Source organism: Podarcis cretensis, assembly GCF_951804945.1.
Source record: "Podarcis cretensis genome assembly, chromosome: 8".
NCBI lineage: Eukaryota > Metazoa > Chordata > Lepidosauria > Squamata > Lacertidae > Podarcis > Podarcis cretensis.
Genome location: NC_137177.1, coordinates 34,587,982 through 34,610,445, shown reverse-complemented (window position 1 = coordinate 34,610,445; position 22,464 = coordinate 34,587,982). Strand labels below are relative to the sequence as shown.

The window sequence follows — 22,464 nt, the reverse complement described above, 5'->3', positions numbered from 1 at the left end:
ACCTTGGAGACGGGGGAGCAAGAATTTGGGGTTTTGGTGGAGAGGGAAGGAAAGTGCTATAGGTATGCTGTTTTCTCTTCCTTTTGGCCCTTCCAGACTGTTGCTATTTTTAGCTGAAATTCGATCACATACCTGCAAATTGAGGTTGTGCAATTCAAGTTGATTAGCGCTCCTGCACAACAAACCTGCTCCCCCAACCTGGACTTTTTTGCAATAGGAAAAATGATGGGGGAAATGCACTGGAAAGTGTTAAACAGCAAGTTGCTTGGTGCATCATTCTATAACCTCCCTGCAAACAAATCTGAATGAATGCTCAGTCCTTGTCTAACCTCTATGCAAAGTTAGTGCAAAAGAATTGGGATGAATGTGAAATAAACAGGTCATCAGAAAGCAGCCTTTATGTGCTAAACATGCTAAGGCTGCACTCTGGCACAGGATCATATAATTGTAGTGCTGGAAGGGACATCAAGTCCAACCTCCTGCAATGTGAATAGCATCCTGAAATGTCATGGATCCTCCATTTTGCTTTAAGATGAACACAATGCTATATTAATTTTAAAAAATATGACACAAACACATATTTTCTTTGTAAAATATAACTTCTGAAAATTATATTGACTGTTTGCTTTTAGAGATTTATATCCCAAGGTATATTTACAAATACACCTCTAAGCCATCTACAATTAAAATCTATATGCTCTAAATAAAAGGCCTGAGATAATAAATGTAAATTTACGGGCCTGATATGTTACAAATGTTAGACTTCCAGACCTAAGCTATCTAGCAGCTCAGGTTTAGCAATCTGTGTCTTAATAAACTTTGAAGAGGGGCGGCGGGGGCATGAAACTCAGGAGTTGCACAGTGGAAGTTTGACAGGGGGGAATCTGCGCACCATTAAAGGTATCACGGTGGGGGAAGCATGCTCAGCCTCCCCCGCTAGGATAATGGCACACTCCAGCTTGAAAATTCACATTCTTTGTTGGGTGAGGAGGTGGGCATCTCCATTTGCTCGGCGCGGGGGGTTGGAAGAGAGCGATTCACAGCCACCCCCTATGTTATGTGGAAATGGTATAATCCCGTCATACGTACACCCCTTTACTTTTCCTCTTGTGGCGAAATGGTACAGTCCAAGCAACTCCTCGCCGCTCGATCTAACCTGTTCGCTCGAAACGCCCCGCCTCATCAGACTTCTCATTGGTCGCTGGTGGAACATCTCCACTTGCAATAGGCTGTGGAGATTAGAAGGGGCGGGGATGGTGCCCCCTCCCGCCGCCGCTCTCCCCCAGGCGGGCTCGGTTGCGTGGCGGGACTCGGGTCCGAGCTGAGGAGGCGACGGAAGGCAGCGGAAAATGGCGCTGACTCAGGGGACCAAGCGGAAAGTCTGCTACTACTACGACGGTGGGTCGGGGGGTTCTGGATTCGCGGACGGGCCGAGGAGGGAGCCTCTGGACTGGGGAGGGGGCAGCGGAGGAGGAAGGCTGGCGGTGGGGTGGGGGAGGGGCAGGCTGCTTGCCGAGGGGGCTGCTCGCTATGGGGCGTGGAGGGGGCAAGTTATAGGGGGCAGGGAGGAAAGCAGGGCCGGTGCAGCCTTCTGGTTTTGGGGGAGGAGGAAGGGAGGGGATGAAGGCGAGGTGGGAGTTGACGGGGGGCAGCGATGAAAGGAGCTAGCGAGGAGGGGAAACTTGAGCGAGGGTCTTGTAACCTGGGGGTGGGGAGGGGGGCGAGGGTCTTGGGAAGCGGGGACGGAGAGAGCCACAAGGGGGAACAGTTAGGTATTTCATCCCTGTTTTTGCTCCAAAGGAGCTCCAGGCGGTGTTAACGCTCTCCTTACTGTCACAACAACCCTGCGAGGTAGGTTAGGCCGAGAGTAAGGATTGACTTGGCCCAAGGTCACCCACTGGGACTCGTGCCTGGCTCTCCCTAGTCCTAGGCCAGGCCAGCTGCACCGCACCAAGAATGAGGGGGTGATGGTGGTGGCGGCTCTGAAGAAGGGGGGGGGGTGCCAATGCAGACCTCTAGAGGGAAGTGGACTCTTTAGGGGCATCAAATAGCGCGCAGCATTTGCAGAGCAGGCGTCTGAATCACTTTTTGTTCACTCGTTGTGATTTTGGGCATCCTTATACCAACTTTACACAGTAGGCCGGCATTGTCGGTCCCCTGGTCTTGCAGAAGGTGGGGCTGGAGGGGGCGAGATTGGGGGTGCCTTCCCTGAGACCCAACTAGTGAGTTTGTGAGAAAAGCACTTGGGCTCCCCGACTTCTGCTCTAACCGACCCCAGCGCTGAGGAAGACTTTGGGGGGGGGGCAAGAGCAGGGAAATGTGAGTCTTGCTCAAGGAAGTTGGGTGCACAGGTTGTTGTGGGTGGAGTGAGGAGGAAGGAATAGTGAACAAGGTCTTTGGGAAGATAGGAGGGGAAGGTGGGTGTTGTGGGGGCAGAGAGGATGGCTCAGGAAGAAGGAACAGTGGTGATGTCTTGGGGTACGGGTGAAGATGGGGTGGGTGAAGATTTAGGGAGCAGCAGGGAGGGCTCCAGGGAGAGAGGACTGTGGAGATGGCTTATGGGAGGGCAGTGGGCAGTGTTAGAAACTGAGATATGAAAGCTAGGAGCTCAATGGCACCTTAAACCTAGGTTATGGGCGCAACAACGGAATGTCTAGGCTCACTTTTTTATAACAAAAATAACAAAGCTGAAAATGAATAAACTGCAGCTAAAATAATTATGTTCATTTTTCACATGGTCCAGTTCTTCCCCTGCCCACTCCCCTAATATTCTTAAGAGGGTCTCTTCTCGAGTCTTAAGAGCGTAGCTGGAAGTGGGGAGGCAGAAAAAGGTCCTCCTTTGCTTTCACTCTGCAGTTTTAATCTGAAATCTTAGGCGCAGTATTGTACCCAGAGCTCAGAAACTGCTCATGCTAATGAAATTCCCTGTCGCAAAATGCATCTAGAACAGTGGGAGTTTCGAACACTGACAGTGGGCTAATAGCAGGGAAGTCAGTCAGATAGGAAAACTGGGTGGTGGGAAACAGGGAAAACTTGAGCTAGGTAGGACAGACGTGCAAATAAGCCCAGTAGAATTATTGGTCTTCAGACATTTCCTTTAGCTTACATTCCCACACATATCTCCTTTAACTAAAAGAGGCAAAAAAGTTATCATTTTCAAGTTTGCCAAAGGTTTCTTGTCCGGTTGCTTGGAGGTGGTCTCACTACTGGAAATTAAGTGGCTGTCTAAAAGCTTATGGGCAGGGGAAGATGTTCAGTGGGATTGGTGAAAAATTAAGGGGGGAATTAAGAGCTTTGCAGAGGGGGTTTTGTGGTGGGATGGGGGGAAATGAGAATTGTAGTGTTGAGGTTGGTGCTTTGGGCAGGCAAGAAATGGACAGTTGGTATGGTCTGAGTTGTGGAAGAGGGGTAATTTTCAAAGCGCCATGGAAGAGGAACTGGTGATATATCAGGGTTGAGAGAAGTAGAAATCATACTGTTGATTGGGGAGGAAGCTCCTGTGGAATGGACCTAGAACTGGTTACCCACTCACCACTTCTAAAAGCTCCTTCCAAACTTCAAGGCTGTTTCTCTCCCAGGAGACATTCAGGCCTTTGATTTCCTCCCCAAAGTCAGCAGCACATTATCTTGGATTTGTTGGTAGTGGTAAGAGTGCATTGTATCCTTATAGGATGTGGTGTTGTGTGTGAGTTCCACCAGGGTGCTTTCCCAGGTGCTGGGGTATTTGCCTTCACACTCTGGCCAAACCTTACCCAGAGCAGTTTCCCTTCTACCTCCTTCTCTTGGCAGTGTTTCAGCAGGAGATGCTTCTGCTCTTGCCTGTTCTTTTCTAGGCTTCTCTGTTTGCCATAGGCTTGGCTGTATCCACAATGTTTTGCAGCCTCTGAAGAACTCCTGTGTCCTGGTTTTTACACCAGTTTTAAGCACTTCATCTCTTTATGAAAACCGAGTTGAAGCTATTTCCTCACTTAGGACAGGGCAGATCTGGATCACTTGTTACTCCCAACAGTATTCTTGACTCTTGGGGAAGATGCTTCCTGGGTGTGTGGGAAGAACCCTTCTTTGTGCAACAGTTTTGTTTTCTGAAAGTACATTGGCAAATAAAAAATGTGACTTATATTTGCATTTCCTTAAACACATACATATGCACTTTTTGGAACCCTATTTTTTGGAAAAGAAACTGGCTTAGATAATGCAGGCTTAAAATCTGTTTTCTTTGACAAAAATGAAATGAATGCTCACGTACAGCAGCCTTCCCCCAACCTGGTGCCTGCCAGATGTGTTGGACAACAGCTTGCATCGAGTCCAAAATATCTGGAGGGGACTATGTTGAGTACCCCGATCTAGAGTTTTGCATCCCATTTTCAGTGCTGGCCAGCCAGATCATGTCTCTTGAACATTCCCATGCATAGCCTAAGGGTAATGGCCTTCCCCAGTTGTTTAGTTCCAGTCTCTTGTAATCAGAGGCATGTTGCCTCCGAATGTGATGGTTAATCATAGAATTGGAAGGGACCTTGAGGATCATCTAGTCCAACCTCCTGCAGTGCAGGACTATGCAGCTGTACCTTAAGGGGATAGAACCTGAAACCTTGGCATTATCAGCACCACACTCTAACCAACTGAATAGTCATTGGTCAACCATGAATTTGCCTTATGGCTTTAAATATATATTTGACAGCACGTTTCTATGCACTGTTTACTCACTTCTTTAAAAAAAGACTCTTTTGTGTTCAGAGGAGACTTTTCCTAAGTACCGTATTTTTCGCTCTATAACACGCACCTGACCATAACACGCACATCGTTTTTAGAGGAGGAAAACAAGGGGAAAAACATTCTGAATGAAACAGTGGATGTATCATTTTTGTGCTTCAAGCTGTGGCCACAGACATGTGATCTGATGGTGAATTTGGGGTGACCCAATGCAAAAATCCTGAGAATCCCTGTGGGTCCATGCTTTGTAACCACGTTTTTGCACCATTGCAGCCCCAGGCAACAGTGGGTGCGTGATTTTTGGGGGGCAGGCTGTAGCCATGGACATGCTATGTGATCTGATGGTGAATTTGGGGTGACCGAATGCAAAGATCCTGAGGATCCATGTAGATCCATGCTTTTTAACCACGTTTTTACATCATTGCAGCCCCGGGCAACAGTGGGTGCGTGATTTTTGGGGGGCAGGCTGTAGCCATGGACATGCTATGTGATCTGATGGTGAATTTGGGGTGACCCAATGCAAAGATCCTGAGGATCCATGTGGATCCATGCTTTTTAAACACATTTTAAGTGGGGAGGGAAGTAAAAACACAGAACGGACAAGGAGCACGAGAGGGGTGTGCAGAGAAGCAGCTGGCTAAGAATGCAGGAGAGGGGTATAACGGGAGGGAGGAAGGGAAGGCAAAAGTTTTCCCTCACCTACCCACCCAAGCCAGCCAGCTCTCTCTCTCTCTCTCTCTCTCTCTCTCTCCCTTCTGCATGTTTTCAGCAGCACGGAGCACAGAGACGACACTCTGCTTTCCCCTCTGCTTGCCTGGAGGGGAGGGGCTTTCCCTGCTCTTTGTTCCGTTTGAGCAAACACAGCAAGGAAACAGAGGTGGGTGGGCAGTAAGACCCTGAGGCAGAATGCAGGAAAGCAGCCGCTTCCTCTTTTCAGGTTTCCCTTCTCCAAGACGCACAATTTGATTTTTGCCTGATTTTTTTTGCCTCCCCTTGCGCCATTTGGCTCCAGGGACCACACATTCGCTCAATAACACGCACAGACATTTCCCCTTCCTTTTTAGGAGAAAAAATCTGCGTGCTATAGAAGGAAAAATACGGTATGTGTCAAAGCATTAAAGCCATCACATATTATGGCAGTGAGTTCTGTAAGTTAACTGTGTATTGTGGGAAGGAATGCATTTCTTCGTCTATTCCAACTTGCTCCTCATGTCCAGCATATTATGTATGAAACAGGGCCTTCTCCTGCACATTTGCCCCAAATTTGTTTTAGCTCCCCCACTTTTCAGAGTTGAGACTGGTGGGGATTTGGAGCAAAGCCTTCTTGGTTGCTGCACTCCATCTGGAATAGCTGGCCTAAAGAAGCCCACCTTACAATATTGTTACATTCTTTCCATTCTTTCCTTGTGGTTGACAAGCTGGTTCTATGTTTTGGATAGTTTTTGTTTTGTTTTTGGTTTGTTATGTTATACAAAACTTTGTATATGTTTTGATTTTGGTGCCATATTTAGCCAATGCAAACTCCCCTTCTCCAGTAATTAGGAACATAAAGATCTCAATATTGATGTACGTAGATGATTTAGTGCTGCTTCTCCCTTTCCTGACTGGGCCTCATATCTATACATTACTCTAACGCAAAGCTTGTGATTTGTGGCAGAAACAATCCCAGGTATAGATGGTGTTGGACCAGCAGGTTATAGAACAAACTTACTCATTTAGATACTTGGGCGTACTTTTTAATCAAACCCTCTCTTGGAATTGTCATATGGAAGCAGTGGAAGTCAAAGCACAGAAAACCATGGGAGCATTGATGTTCTGTTACAATAAGGAAGGGCAACTGATTTAACCTGCCATAAATATATTTGGTAGTAAAGTGCTTACTCAAATGCTGTATGGCGTTGAAACCTGGAACTCTCATTTGAACTTTGTTTTTTCTGAAAGTCGTATCTTGGCTCCCAAATGCCTTGGGAATCTAATGTTCCGGTTCCTGAACGATCAATAACCGGAAGTGAGTGTTCCAATTTTTAAACTTTTTTTGGAAGCCAAATGTCCAGCGTGGCTTCCGCTATTGTTTCCAATGCACCTGTGCAGTTGGGAACCAATCAAAAGCTGTACCTTGGTTTCCAAACTTTTTGGAAGTTGAACAGACTTCTGGAACGGATTCTGTTTGACTTCCAAGGCTGTACTCCCTAACATCAGGAATATCAGCAGCTCTTCTTCATACAGAATCCTGGTGGCCAAGAATTAAGGCAAGGGTGAGCAAGAGTGAACTTCTCTCTCTCTCTCTCTCTCTCTCTCTCTCTCTCTCTCTCTCTGTGTGTGTGTGTACACACACACACACTATGCCTATTGAGTGTTTTCCTGCTTGGTGCTATATGGAATTGAGTGATAACCAATTCTGGAAAACAACTTGTCTAGATGTTTTAGACTACAGTAGTACCTCGGTCTAAGAACAGCCCTGTTTACGAACTATCCTGTTTACAAACTCCGCAAAACCGGAAGTAGTGTCCTGGTTTGCGAACTTTACCTTGGTCTAAGAACGGAATCCGAACAGTGGAAGGGCACCAGCGGTGGGAGGCCTCATTAGGGAAAGCGTGCCTCAGTTTAAGAACAGTTTTGGTTTAAGAACGGACTTCCGGAATGGATTAAGTTTGTAAACTAAGGTGCCAGTGTATGTTTATTTTCCACAACTGAGCTCTGCTTTGACCTTGAATAGGTATCGACTTAGGGATTGGCTCTTCTGTATAGAATCTAGAAGGGACCTGCAACTAATCAGAAATTTTTCTCTTGGTATCCGCTCTTGAGAACAGAGCATTTTAGAGCTAGTTATTTGACCAAACTCTCACCAGTGTCCTTAAGAAATGCCTTTATTGAGCTGCATTCCCACGTGATTCCCACTGCAGTCTTGGATGCCTGCTACGACAAGGTCCCATATGCAGACAACCTTTGTATTTGTGGTCAATCTCTGGTAGAAGACATCACTCATCGTGGTTTGTGCTGCAGGAAGCTTTGGCACACCTGCAGTCAATGTGTTTGCCAAATAAAGTGTGAGGCCACTCTAAATTTTGAGCAGCAAGAGCACTCTGGATATGTACGTGCACACACATGTGTCCTGGCTATCAGAGTTTCTTTTCTCTGCACAATTTCTGGACACATCTTAAGCCCTGCCCCATCTTCATTCCCAGCTGCAGCAAACTCAAGCAGCATTTTTGAATCAGGCCATTGCTCCATGTAGTGTCTTTTGTCTGCTGACTGATAGCAGCTCCTTAGGAGCTGCTTTACTGCTTGAGACCTTATTAATTGGATATGCTGGGGATTTAACTTTAGACCATCTGTATGCAAAGTATTTGTTCTCTGCTATGATGCTCACATCCATTCCTTGTTAACATTCCTAAAGTTGTTTACAACATAATGTGTATTTCTCTTCTTCTTGTGTCTCAGGTGACATTGGAAACTATTACTATGGTCAAGGCCACCCTATGAAGCCCCACAGAATCAGGATGACTCACAATCTCCTTCTGAACTATGGCCTCTACAGAAAAATGGAAATCTATGTAAGTTTCTAACTACTTATTTAAAAATCCACAATTTGGGGACCAAGATGCAGGCCTCATTCCTGCATCATGCTAAGCCACGTCCCGGTTTAGTGTGAACATGTGAGCATGCAGGCTCCAGGAGAGGGAATCATGGTCACCTTGCTCCTCTCCCCCATTTTTCTGCTGCTGCGCTGTGCTAAGGCATGGCTTGGTTTAGCATGTAATTCAGACCCAGACTTGTAGTTTAACTCTCTCCAGACTAACCACGAACTATGACAAAGGTTTATCTAAGAGAGCTGTACCACAAACCCCAGATTCAGATAACATGCCAAGCCATGGGTTAGCACAGTGCAGCAGCAGAACATGTGTAGAAAAGCAAAGCAATCCTGATTTCTGCTCTAGGAGGCCAAATTCTTGCATATTTGTATTAAGCCATGGTTTGGCTTAGTGTAATGTGCAAACCAGGGCATAATAAGAAGGTGTCACAGACAAGAAACATTCTTAATACATCAGAACAAAAAACTGTATCAGCTACCCTTATTAAAGGACATGGGGAAACAGAATAATCCACTTATTCACTAAACTCCCCTGAGTGATCACAAGCAAATGAAACTTTGCAAATAATAATGTGTGTTGGGAGGTGGACAGCCAGTGACCCTTTGCTGCAGCGTGATTGACCCGGTGGGATGTAAACTTGCTGGGCTGGAAGTGGTTTGGGACCTGCAGCAATGGAGTTCTAGCAGTCTGATGTGACCTCTTAACTCACAAAAATAGGAATGGGAGGAAACTGATGAGAAACCAGACAGCAATAGGGTTAGAAGAAAAAAGCTAGAACAGCTGATGGGAAGCTGGGAATAGCATGTAAGACAACCTTGCCATAGCAGGGTTGGCTGCTGGCACTCCTACAGGAAAAGACAATTGGGCCCCACCCACTAGGCATGCCCCGTCAGGACTTTTATCCAGAGGCAGGCACAGTGAGATGAAGGGAGTGCATTCTGGCCTATGATGAGGCCAGAATTCTCTCTCTGAATTCTGAAGGCACTCTGGCATACTTTTTGGCTTTCCATTAAAGTAGTCTTGCAGACAAGTCCAAAAAGTTTACTAGCCTACTGTTTTTATTCTCTCTCCTGCTAATGAATATCAGTAAGTGATTTGAGGCAAAATACAGACCCAACCATTCTTAATCTCACATATTGTACAGAAATTGATACCCGTTTTCCACAAGGCTGTTGGAAATTCCATTCCACCTTTTGGTTCAGACATAGAACTGTTACGTGTCACATGTCTGTTTACATTCCAACACAGTTTGCTGGTGTAAGTGGAACTTCCGCTGTATTGCTTTTGCTTTTGACTCTCTCTGAGAAGACGACAAGGAGAGATGACATGTTGTCCTAATTTACATTTAATAAATCCATAGTCATAGTATGTATCCACAGCCTCAAGCCTCTTCTGTTTGTGCAGTTTGCTCTGCTAAGTAAAGTGTGCCCATATCAGCAGACCTGGGTCACTGATATATGTCGGAACCAGAGGTCGAGGGATCTTTGCAGCGTGACGGCTGGAAGGAGATGATCCAGCTGGGGACTAGCCAGCTGGCTGTTCAACCCTAACTCACGTGGCTGTTTACAGACCTGCCTTAAAAAATATACCATCAATTTGAACAACACACTGATGCTTAAGCTTATCAACGACAGACATACAGGTCTGATTGTACCTGGATTTGTGAGCTCTGCTCTTTAGGTTTTCCTACACAGTCCTTTCCATCAGTTCCTTCATTCTACATTGTATGGTAGAAGTAGAAACTAGACCCTCCCATTGGGTTCTCACCTTTCCTGTACTGCTCAGACTCTTGAACAGAAATGCTGCTGGAAAGCATTATTGGTAGAGTCTGAACTGTGTTAACATTTTGTTGCATTATTTAGGTGTTTCTTTTAACTGTGTCATTACAGCGACCCTATAAGGCTAGTGCTGAAGAAATGACCAAATACCACAGTGATGACTACATCAAATTTCTGCGGTCGATTCGCCCAGACAACATGTCTGAGTACAGCAAGCAAATGCAGCGATGTATGTTCTGAGTGTGATTATTTTATCTTTGCTGGTAGTTGGAGCTGAAAGGGAACTTTCTCCACACAGTAATCTTGTTTTTGAAAATATAAAAAGTATGGGTATAGATAAGATATGAGCAGCAGAATTTGGTACCTGCAGTAGTAAAATCACTTCGCATTGTCATCAGCTTGTACTAAGCTTCCAGAAACCATTAGGGATAACACTGGCTTACCCTAGTAGGACAGTAGCTGTATTCATACAAAACAGTATAAACCATGACTTGTCATTAGGAAAATAAGTACATCAAGCCTTGGGCTTGCATACTCCCTCCTCCTCTTTGCCCCCTTTATTTGTCCTCAATGTGAAGTTCAAGCTTTTAATATCTACCACCTCTGCACAAAGGGACGCGGGTGGCGCTGTGGGTTAAACCACAGAGCCTAGGGCTTGCCGATTAGAAGGTCGGTGGTTCGAATCCCCACAATGGAGTGAGCTCACGTTGCTCGGTCCCTGCTCCTGCCAACATAGCAGTTTGAAAGCACGTCAGAGTGCAAGTAGATAAATAGGGAAGGTAAACAGTGTTTCCGTGCGCTGCTCTGGTTTGCCAGAAGTGGCTTAGTCATACTGGCCACATGACCCGGAAGCTGTACGCCGGCTCCCTCTGCCAATAAAGCAAGATGAGCGCTGCAACCCCAGAGTCGGTCACGACTGGACCTAATGGTCAGGGGTCCCTTTACCTTTACCTTACCTCTGCACAAAGGGGTGGAGATGTAGGAGACTCAACAGAGAGGCTTATTCATGTAACAACAAACATTGTTTATTAGGTTTGAAGTGTTCTGAGCTACATGAAGCACCTTAAATGCTGTATAGTTACTAACTAGCAGAAAGTGCCTAGCACTGCCTGGAAAATTAACCAACAAATATTGCGATTTTTAAATGTATAGTGTAATTTGTGAGTTTTGGGGCTGTGCACACATGCACCCAGGGCTCTGACCTGACCCAAGGAAATGTGTGGATCTGGCTATGAATCAGTTTGTGGGAGTGGGGAGAGAAAATGTTTAATTAGGGTTCATTTGGTCTGCCATCTTGATTCAACATGGTGTCTGCCTTCCAAACATAGGCAAAAACCACTTCCTCCACCTCAGGAACCCTCATGCTTTGTTTGGCAACAGTATCTCAAGAGGCATCTAGATTGGTGCAGGTTGGAAGTGCTCTGCCAATTTCGGCAAAGTCCTGCAAATCGGGTGGCAGTATCTTCAGAGGTGTCCAAATTGGAGTAGTTTACTAACATGAGTTTGACCAAACTGCGGGAGGCAGTGGACGACAGGAGTGTCTTGTGTGCTCTGGTCCATGGGTCATGAAGAGTCAGACACAACTAAATGACTAAACAACAACAAAAAGACCTGTCACACCAAAAATCGGACAAAGTCACATCAAAGTGAAGCTTTAGTTCACCATCTGGTTTCAGAATGGCACCCAGTGTCCAAACATTAACAAAGACTGGCTCCACCACCTCATAAATCTTCATGCCAAGCTTGGCAACAAAATCTTGAGAGGAAGCCAAACCTATAGAGAGCAGATGGACAAACAGATAATCCACTTTCCAAAGTACCGGTATATATAGTAGATTTAAGCTCCTGCTTTCAGTTCCATGTGACTCCAGCAGGTGGCGAGTTACTCTGGCGTTGATTCCCACCCTTCTGGAATGCGTTTTGTATTCTGTGCCAAGGGACAGGTTTTACAAATAGAAGATCTTGTCTTGAGTAGCCAACAGGTTGATATACTTTTTCTGCAAGCACCCCATTTCAGTGCAGCTGCTCTCTAGTTGTGCTACACGTCTGGATTAACATGGGCAGGTTTGAACGGGAAATCTTGTCGACCTAGTTTACAGTTCTGTGACTTTCTGCCAGATTCCCACCTTGCCTCTCCTCTTCACCCACCTTCAGATGGGTTAAAGTACTGTTGTTGTCTCAGGGAGAAGTTGTTTCAGAGTTCTGATAGCTCTTCATCTCTGTTCTCCAGTCTGTTAAGGCCCTTAAGTTAAATCTTGCCTCCTCAGTGTTTTCATTTTCTTTCTTTATTCAAGTCAATGTTGGAGAAGACTGTCCTGTGTTTGATGGCTTGTTTGAATTTTGTCAGCTTTCTACAGGAGGGTCAGTTGGTAAGTAACAGCTAATTTTTTTTAAAAAAGGATGAATAAAATGTAGATTGAAGTGTGAAAAATATATCTCTAACAAGGTCTTAAATGTTGCTTAATTAAAGGGGCAACGCTGTGCATGTTTACTTGGAAGTTAGACTGTATTGGTGGGGCTTTTTCCTAAATGAGTGAAAATAGAATTGCAGTCTGTTCTTACGTCTTGTTCCTGTTCTCCTTACGCCTGACACTTTGGGAAAATTGGGATTCGAAAACAATGGAAAAAGCACTCCACAACCTGAGTTCTGATAATTTTGTTGGCAAGTGTGTTTACTATTAGTTTTATTTAGTAATCATCCTATAACTTGGTTTTCCAGGTGATGCAGTTAATTTAAGTTTTGAAAAGAAAGCCACATGGAATACCACAATAGAATCAATACATACATATATAAGCAGCATGGAGACTAAATCTCTTTGTGCAGCTTTTTTCAATCGGGGGCACCACCCCTGAGGTTGCAGTCTCCCTTGAAGATAGAGGGGCAACCTGGCAAAGGATTGTTTATAAGCAATTCTGCATTCAGTTGTAGAATTTGAGTGTCCTCTGCAAAGTTTTAGGGTTCCTGCTGTACGATTCTTTGCTATCTGGTTGTGTCATTGGTCTGAAATTCTCTCTACAGCCAGTGCAGTGAAGCTGAACAAGCAGCAGACAGACATTGCTGTGAACTGGGCAGGAGGCTTGCATCACGCCAAGAAGTCTGAAGCCTCAGGCTTCTGTTATGTCAATGACATCGTTCTGGCCATCTTGGAGTTGCTAAAGTACGTACAACAATTTACCCCTGAAGCTCCCAGAAACAATAGTCTCAGATCTTGCAGAGATGATAACAGCTCCTTCCCTATAAGTAGCCCCCCTCTGCGTTTTACTACTGATTTTTATATGATTATATTATAATACCTCTCTGAATTTGTCATTCTGAAATGAACATATCTTCTTGGACTGTACTGCTTCAAACTGCAAGTGGAGGATTGCTTGATTAATCAAATTCAAAAATAGATTAACACAAGGAAAGCTAGCTAGATATTGGGTGAAAACCTCCAGTTTAGCCTTATTTCCAGCATACTGGTTTTATATGCACAGGGATTTCTTTTTCCAGGGGGAAATGTTCAGCTGCTTGAGTTCTTGTCCCTGAGGTGGCCCAGGTAGTACAGGCAGTGACTGTTTTTCACGGGTTATTTTCCAGACCCCCGTGCATGTCAGCAGAACCCACGTAAGCCCGCCCCACCCCTTTTGTGACATTTTTGGGTCACTTCTGGGTTTGGCAAAATGCGCACATGCGCAGTCACAAACATATCAAACACGCCTAAAATGTTCGCTGCCTCTAGTCCATTGATGCTCCTCAGTCTTCCATTTTCATGACTGTCCCTTGTGCAATCGACTGTATAACCGATACAGCAGTTTTTAACTCTTTTTTTCCTAGTCTGTATTTCTTGTGAGCAAAGTCAGGGAAAAAAACTTCATATGTACACTTATGGGGTCTGATCTGTAATCAGGAAAGATAGTTGGAGATTGTGTCAAAGAAAGCTCAATAAAACTGTTTTGGCAAGGAGATTCAAGGCAGGCAAAGGAAAATTGCTTCTCCACCAAGACATAACAATTGTAGGGAATTTGTTGCCACAATTTATGGTGGTAGCCCCTAACCCAGATGGCTTCTAAAGGAGATTCGAGTGACAAATTCACGCAGGATAAATTTGTCAGGAGCCACTAGTGTTGATAGCTGTATGGCACCTTTCAATTCAGATGCAGCATGCTAATAGAGGGGTTGGCAGGGTTTACTGGCCATGGGCCAGATCACTCCCGTGGAGATCATTGTGGGCCGGACTGGTGCAGCGCGATGCCTGAAATCGTGTCTGTGCATGTCCGCAGCACCGGAAATCGCTTCTGCACATGCCCAGACGCCGAAAATCGCACCTGCACAGAAGCGATTTTCGGTGCCTGGACATGCGCAGACACGATTTTCAGTGCCGCTCTGTGAGTCACCATGCTGGTTTAGCGCAGTGCGCGGAGGACTTGCCAAGCGGGCGGCTCGTGGGTCGCATCAGGCCCATGGGCCACACATTGCCAACCCCTGCGCTAATACCTTACATCCTACAACAAGTAAAGAAGCTGATACGGGGGTATCAGGCTAGTGGGATGATTTCCAAACAGTGCTCCAAGGAACCTTGGGGGCTCCTGGAATTTTATTGAGGGTTCCTTTATGGGAAGATGGGTCCCTGCATACAGGTTTCTGTGGCTAACCAACAGCTTTATGCTCCGTTTCCCTTCTTCCCTGTCATGGGCAGGTAAGTGGTTTTGGGCCTTGTAATGCCAGCCTGACAACCCCTTTCCAATCCCAGGTACCACCAGAGAGTGTTGTATGTCGACATAGACATTCACCATGGCGATGGTGTGGAGGAGGCCTTCTACACTACAGACCGTGTCATGACAGCATCTTTCCATAAGTATGGTGAATACTTCCCAGGAACAGGGGACCTGCGGGTGAGAACGGAGGCTGTAGCAGCACCTCCCTTGGAAGGCTGGTTGAAACAGCAAGGTTCCCCTGTGACACCTCCCAGGCCCTTTGATGAAGAGAGCAGCTTTGTTCATGAGCTTCTCCCATTCTAAAACTAATGCATAATGTTCACCAGGCACTCACAGTATTAGTTGCCCCCCCTTGAAAATATCTACAAGCAGGAGGCTGTATTTTTCATGCTATTGTGATTGCAGCAAGAAAGCTGGCCACAGAATTCAGAATCCAGAGGATTGCCTCTCTCTCCCACCGCACCCAATCTCTAAAATTGTGTTTTTAGCCCTTTACATGTGAGGGAAAGCTTTTTTTTTTTTTTTACCAGTATTCCTGGTAAAATCTCAAACTGGAAGGAGTGTGGTCAATATCATGTGATCAAGTGGTGGGACTTTGCTCTTCTGTAGGTCCTTTTCCCTCATCTGAAGCCTGCGGACCTAGAACAGATTACCACAAAGTAAGCTAGCTTGCATATTTGTTAAATCTGCGTATTTTAATCAGGTAAAAGAGTAGGGTTCCACTAACCTCTCCCCAGCTCTGTTTTATTGAATACTGATACAAAATATACCTAGCCTTGCCTTTTCTAAATTGCTGTGTTCAGATTTGTTGCGGAGAGGCAGGTCTGAATGAGATGTTGGCAGTTTGTGGACAAGGTCTCAGTTGCCCTCTTAAATTTGGAAAAGCAGGACATGCTAGCCCTTGGGTGTCCTATGCAAATTGAGGAGAGCAGTGCTGTGAGGGCAGTGAGACCTCCAAAGGCCAAGAGACACAGCCCAGGTTATTTCACAGTGTCTCATTCCCTTTACCCTCTAGGACATTGGTGCAGGCAAAGGAAAATATTACGCAGTCAACTACCCCCTCCGGGATGGGATAGATGATGAGTCCTATGAAGCCATCTTTAAGCCGGTAAGTTTCCCTTTCTGGAATGTTCCTTGTGGTGGGATATTCTTCCTTAGTGTTCCACATTTCTGCTCACCAAGGCAAGGGTGATGTGTCGACTCCCAATCTGCTCTTCTAGCTTAGAGATGGGGGGGGGGTCCTTCTTCCATTGTGCTGAGCACCAGAGGGGCACTAGAGAGAATGGCTGTGGTTTGGAGCTAGTGGGGTGTGGGGGCAGTAGATTATTTCCTGATTTCTTGCAGGAATGCATCACAAAAAGTAAGGAATTAGGATTGCAATCTTCTGCACACATACGTACTTGGAATAAGCCCACTTGAATGCAGTGGGACTGACTTCCTAGTAAACATACGAGTTTGCACTGAATGGGGGGGGTGGGGTCTGATAATCAAAATGTGTGTGAATTTATGTGCTTGCTGCAGGCCCATCCTGCTCAGGTATGCATCTGGACTCTCTCTCTTCTTTGACCAGGTGATGTCCAAAGTGATGGAGACATTCCAGCCTAGTGCTGTTGCATTGCAGTGTGGCTCAGATTCCTTATCGGGGGACAGGCTGGGTTGCTTTAATCTGACCATTAAAGGTAAGCAGGCTTATTCAGGACCTGCCTTGTGCCTCCAAGGTAGCACCATGTGATCTAAAAAGGTCCTATTGAGGATATATGTTTTAAAAGTGGCTTATTGGGTTGCTTCTGCTGTTGGGCACATGTAGTTTGGACAGTTCATTATTGTGCGGAAGCTCTCCACCCCTCTCCCAGCAACACCCTTCTTCCCTTCTCTGCTTCTCTCAGGTCATGCCAAGTGTGTGGAATTCATCAAGAGCTTTAACTTGCCCATGCTGATGCTCGGAGGGGGCGGCTACACCATCCGCAACGTGGCCAGGTGCTGGACCTATGAGACTGCTGTGGCTTTGAATACAGATATTCCAAATGGTAAAGTCACCAGCCGTTTGATTTCTAGAATACCTTTAAAAGATTCTTGTGATGTTGAGCTCTCTGAAAATGAACTTTGAGGGGAGCCAGGCCTGCATGCAGCCTAGTTAGACAATGAGGAGGAGTTGGGCTTTACATGGGATTTATAGCAACGAAACTGGCAATCTTTCTTAGGGCTAGAAGAAGGTTCATATTAATCTGAGAACCTCAGAGTCCCAGAGAATTTCAAGCAGTGTAATGTGATAGGAATTTTGCATTGCAGCTGTGTGCATTTGGGGTAGGACACACACCACCCCTCCAAACAAGCCATATCTGCATCCTAAACAAATTATGCAGATTAAATGTTTTTGCATGCATTTTCTTTCACTGCTAAAATGGAGGCAGCATCATGGAAATGTGAAGAGTCTTCCTTGACAGAAGCATTTTCTGCCCCCTTCTTCATTTGCACCTGCCTTTTCTGACAGCCAATATTTGAATTGCCTCGATACTGGAGACCCAGTAACATTCTGTTTCCTTTTTTTAAAAAAAAAAACTTTCTGCAGAGCTTCCATACAACGATTATTTTGAATATTTTGGGCCGGACTTCAAGCTCCACATCAGCCCTTCCAACATGACCAACCAGAACACCAATGAATATCTAGAGAAGATTAAGTAAGTTTGTCTTGCTTGTCTCACAAGTGAGGCTAGTCACTTCTACGCTCTCTCTCTGTGTATGTGTGTTTCTTGTTGTCCCTTTCTGATGGCTCTCTGGTGGGCCCTTTGTGATTGCTTGGCCACAGGCAACGTCTCTTTGAGAACTTGCGAATGCTTCCCCATGCTCCTGGAGTCCAGATGCAGCCGATCCCAGAGGATGCCGTCCCAGAGGACAGTGGAGATGAAGATGAAGAGGATCCTGACAAGCGGATTTCCAGTGAGTTCTTTGGGGCTGTGGAGATTGATTGCTGCCTTGGATCATGCATAGGCGGGTGCACACTTTGGGTAGTTAGAGCAGGGGAAATGTGCAACCTTAAGCAGGATAACAGTAGAGGGACCAGTCCCTTTTCTGGTCAGTGGGGACTGCCCTGCCTTAGATATGCAGCCCCAGCCAAGGAGCAACTGCCACCTCTGGCTCTTTGTAGGACCCATAATGTGGCTTAGGATTGTCTTTCCCCTCCATGTTTCATTATTACAATTTGTAATCTCAGAGCCAGGATTGGCTGACCTGGAAAGAGTGGTGGTCCACCAAATATCCAATAACATTGTGTGCTTCAAACAGTGGAACTTTGCTTTTGTCTCTGTATGTGTGTGCACTTTCCATCTATAGTTTTTCAGTTACTCCTGAAGGCTCCCCTGCCTGAAACCAAAAGCCTGGTGCCTCTGATACAGCCTTTTCTTTTCTTCCCCCTCCAGTCCGCTCATCAGACAAGAGAATAGCTTGTGATGAGGAATTCTCTGACTCTGAAGACGAAGGGGAAGGTGGGCGCAAAAACGTCGCCAATTTCAAGAAGGCCAAACGGGCAAAAACGGAAGAAGAGGAGAAGGAGGAGGAGAAGAAAGGAGGTGGGGAAAGCCGCAGCTTAACAGCTACTGACTGACATTTTTACTGTTTTTCAGGGTTCAGTCCCCTAGGTAGTTCTTCTGCTGAAACCACTGGATATGCTTTTGAAAAATAATTATAGCTGGTTCTTACATGTGGCAGTCTCACGTCCAAGGAGCTGCTCAAGTCCGTACCTGCTTTGCTCAGTAATGTTGCAGCACCAGGTACCCCCAGACCACCTGTTGAGTACCTATAAAGTAGTGTTAAGTGCTTCTGAGCATGTGCAGAGTGTGTTTCTCTTGCCTCTGAGTAGCTGCCGACCAGCCTATCTTGCATTTTAAGAGATTCTATGTGCGGTCTTGTCTGGCTTTAGAGAGGAACCACTGTAGGCAGCAAATGGTGGTATGGATGTGACCCTCTTTTTCTGAGCAGCACCCTGTTCTTCAAGACCCCAGCCTTTGGGAGGGGGCGCTCCCAGCATTCCCAAGTATGGAATGCCTATCTTTCTTTTGCATTGCTTTCTTTTGGTGGCAGCAAGAGAACTGCATTTGACAGCGTAGCTGGCTGCAGATTTCATAAGTAACCATCTGCCTGCAGGAGCATATCTGCTGGTTCTGTGTTCCCAGGGAAACAGCAAGCTTAATGGTGGCTGCTTTGTAATTTGAAAGTTTTACCCCTGTCATGTTGGAGAAGTGACAATTCCCAACTTTAGAAACAAAACAATCCATCATTGGAGTCACTAGAACTTTGAAAATCTGTATATGACCCTTTGAAGGATTAATTAATTAATTTCTATTCCCATCTTCAGATTCCTGTGGTGTAATATGTATATATAAAATCCAAATGTTACATTGTTTAAGCCTTGGGGAAAGAGGAATGTTTTTGTCTGCCTCCCAAAAGCCAAGAGGAGAGGGGGCTTCCTTGGGCGCAGGGAGTTGCAGATAATGAAGAAGAGGTGACCACAAAAAAGCCAGCTTCTCCTATGCCTGGACCTCTGGAGCCCAAGACCAGGCATAGGCAAACTCGGCCTTCCAGATGATTTGAGACTACAGTTCCCATCATCCCTGACCACTGGTCTTGTTAGCTAGGGATGATGGGAGTTGTAGTCTGAAAACATCTGGAGGGCCGAGTTTGCCTATGCCTGCCAATACACTCCGAGCAGAGCCCCAGCCAAAGACCCACAGCATCCATATGGGAGAAGCCATGTCCAATGGGTAGGGTATGGGGGGAGGTTAGAAATTGTAAGATTAGGTAGCTTAATTTACTTTAATTAATTTGCACAATTTGCTCTGATTTTTACCACCACATCCCACTCCCAGTGTTACGAAATGTTCAATCACCTTTCTGACTTGTGAGATTTCAGCAGGCCTTGTGCACACACTTCCAAGCATATGTCCACAGGCCTTGAAACTTGTTCCTGCTGCTGTTATTAATTATACAAAAGCTGAGTTTGCAAAAAGCTGAATTACCTTTCTTGTGGAAACTGGCCTATTTTTAACAGATTGATAGTGCTGTGTTTTTTCTTCTTTTGCATTGTGTTTTTATGTTGTGTAAACTGCCTTGGGTGGGCTCTGCCCCAAATGTTGAGCCCTCTCAAAAGAATCATTTTATAAATAACAATATTAATAAATGTAGAGCTCTTGGGGAGGTTAGAAGGAGGATGGGCATAGTGAGAGGCAACAGGGCATACATTTCAGAGAGAAAACAAGTACAAGAATATTAGGGCAGGCTAAAGGCCGGAGTTTGTGTCCAAGAATCATTTCTGCACCTAGTTATATAACTGCATGCCATGATCTCTTACAGAAGTGAAAGAGGAAGAGAAGGCAAAAGAGGACACGACAGAGCCCAAAGGGTGAGACCCCTTTCCCCTTGTTTGAATGGTGTTGCTGCTTGTTATGTTTGGAAAGTGAAGCTCTTTTGGTTCAACTCTTGAGCCTCCAAGTGCACATAAATCTTCATAACCAGGTACCTTGCTGTTTAAACGAACCATCTAGCTGTGTGCATGAGCAGCTCCTTGCCTCATGGCAAAGCCATGCACACATAGAACATCTCATAGAGGCAGCCCTACCATGAAATAAGGTGAGGCTGTCTCTTCAGGCGGTAGATTTTGGTACCTTTTTAAGAGCAGCACAGGAGGAGATGGATGGGCCATTGAAAGGAAAGAGGACCAGTGTAAGAGCACAGGAGCTAAACCTTTTGAGGATGGTGTGAGAGTTCAGGTTTGTTAGGCTTCTCAGTTTAACATTTGTAACCTTTGGTACCTGTTAACACACTGCTTCTTCCTTGCCTTTATCCCACAGCATAAAGGAAGAGACAAAATCGACCTAAGAAGCTGGCAGACGGGTAATCCCTCAGTCCCCTGGTTCCCTGGATTGGCCTCTTGGGTACCTTCCCATTCCACAAGATTTGTATTTTATATAAGTTTCTGTAGATATTTCTATATAAATATTTTGGGGACTTGAGACCCAGATGGATTTCCTTGCTGCGATTCCCTGGGGGTGAGGAATCTGCTTGGTACACAGTCCTACTCGGCCTCAGGGGTACAGCTTGAGTGGAACCCTTATTCTTGCGTTCCTGCTGCCGCCTCTTTGGGGACATGTGTGTGTTTGTTTTTTCATTTTTCAAAAAACTTTAAAGTCTCCCTTTCTCCTGCACCTTCTCTTCTTTTGAAACTATGGTCTCCCCTTGGAGAAACATATGCTCTGGGGCTTTGGGTTTTTGTCTTTTGTTGTTTTCCTTGAATAGTTTTTGAGGTATGGATACAGCCATAAAACTTTGGGAGGCTTTTTTGGGGGTGGGTGGCGGGGGGGGGGGGGGGTTGGGGTTTGAAGCTTCAAGTTTCAGGCAGCACCCATGAAAGAATCGACTCCGTTCTGGGTAACCACAAATTGATGCTGCTCCTCAGCATCCCAGAGGCGCAAGTTAATGAGTGGAGGGGTAGTTGCAGTCAGCACCTCCAAGGAACAGGGAGTCCTCTAGGGCATGGCGGAAGTGTCAGTGGAAGTGCTTATTAATGTGAAGTCTCCTCATGCTGTGGAGAGTAATATGCATTTTCTCCACAGAGGACAGTGCAGGAGTGAAGGTTCCTCTGTTCTGCATCAAACGCTCCTCACTGTGAACTTAGCACACATGGTGCTCACTTGTCTCATCCTCTCTTGTCCTGTCATGGCCTTACCCTCAGAATCTGTTCCAAAACCTATAGCTGGCATGTGCAGAAACTAGCCAGTGATTCATAAGGGCATCTTTTTTAAAAAGGCCTCTCAAATATCACCATATTCTAGGAGAAAAGTTCTAGGGGTGGTTTTGGTTACACATGCCAGCCAAGTGCAAGTGGTGGGGGTGGAGTTTTTCAGTGGGTTGTGGGATTGGATTGGAAGGGGGAGCATCCTTCCACGGAGCACCACTGTAAGGGGTCAATCTCAACGATGCTGCTAATTTAGCCATGTCACTCTTGGGGCAGAGGGTGGGGTGGGTTGGGGGGCAGGGAGAGAAAGGTTTTATTTTTTTAAGCCTCTGGTTTAGCTGTTTTTTAGTCTCTGGGATGCAAGATCCATGCAGCTCTTCGATACTTGTATTGGTGAAATGAAAGATCATTGTATTTGTCTTTTGGGGGCAGGGCAGGGAAGATATATATATTGTGGGTTTTTTTTTAAAAAAAGAACTTTTTATTTTCATTTTTTTGAAGAAAAAGCTTTGTAATAAAATTGGTCTGTTTCTCGGTTTTGGATAGTGAATTATTTACTGTGTATAGTCGTACCTTGGGTTACATACGCTTCAGGTTACAGACTCCACTAACCCAGAAATAGTACCTCGGGTTAAGAACTTTGCTTCAGGATGAGACCAGAAATCGTGCGGCGGCGGCAGGCCCCGTTAGCTAAAGTGGTACTTCAGGTTAAGAACAGTTTCAGGTTAAGAATGGACCTCCGGAATGAATTAAGTACTTAACCCGAGGTGCCACTGTATAGATGGAAAGAAACCAGTAGAGGCTTTCCTGCCACCTCATGGTCTTTGCCTCAACAAAGCAGGGAGCAAGAAAACCTGGCCCTGTTGGCTACTATTGTGCCTTCTGCCAGCTTCAGCTGGTGCATCCTTCCTGGTTATCTATGCCTTGGCAATGTCCACTTTCAGCTAATCAACTGTTA

At 45.6% G+C, this 22,464-nt stretch overlaps 1 protein-coding gene across 1 annotated transcript; it reads left to right on the top strand.

The window, feature by feature from the left end:
• The first annotated feature begins 1,238 nt into the window (after positions 1-1,238).
• On the top strand, positions 1,239-22,043 carry HDAC1 (histone deacetylase 1). Its single transcript, XM_079987839.1, has 14 exons — positions 1,239-1,398; positions 8,152-8,264; positions 10,193-10,310; positions 12,376-12,450; positions 13,101-13,239; positions 14,815-14,956; positions 15,795-15,887; positions 16,350-16,458; positions 16,666-16,806; positions 17,349-17,457; positions 17,586-17,716; positions 18,196-18,345; positions 20,126-20,174; positions 20,623-22,043. Exons 1-14 carry the CDS (start codon positions 1,350-1,352, stop codon positions 20,648-20,650), a joined length of 1,446 nt encoding a protein of 481 aa, XP_079843965.1. The 5' UTR covers positions 1,239-1,349; the 3' UTR covers positions 20,651-22,043.
• The last annotated feature ends 421 nt before the right edge of the window (positions 22,044-22,464 follow it).

What these genes read in the sequence shown, in the direction of transcription:
- HDAC1 (XM_079987839.1), top strand. Translation starts at nt 1,350, where the DNA reads ATGGCGCTGACTCAGGGGACCAAGCGGAAAGTCTGCTACTACTACGAC. An exon ending in CAGCAAGCAAATGCAGCGAT is followed by an intron (nt 10,311 to 12,375) that starts GTATGTTCTGAG and finishes TCTTTATTCAAG; the next exon opens with TCAATGTTGGAGAAGACTGT. An exon ending in TCCTGACAAGCGGATTTCCA is followed by an intron (nt 17,717 to 18,195) that starts GTGAGTTCTTTG and finishes TTCCCCCTCCAG; the next exon opens with TCCGCTCATCAGACAAGAGA.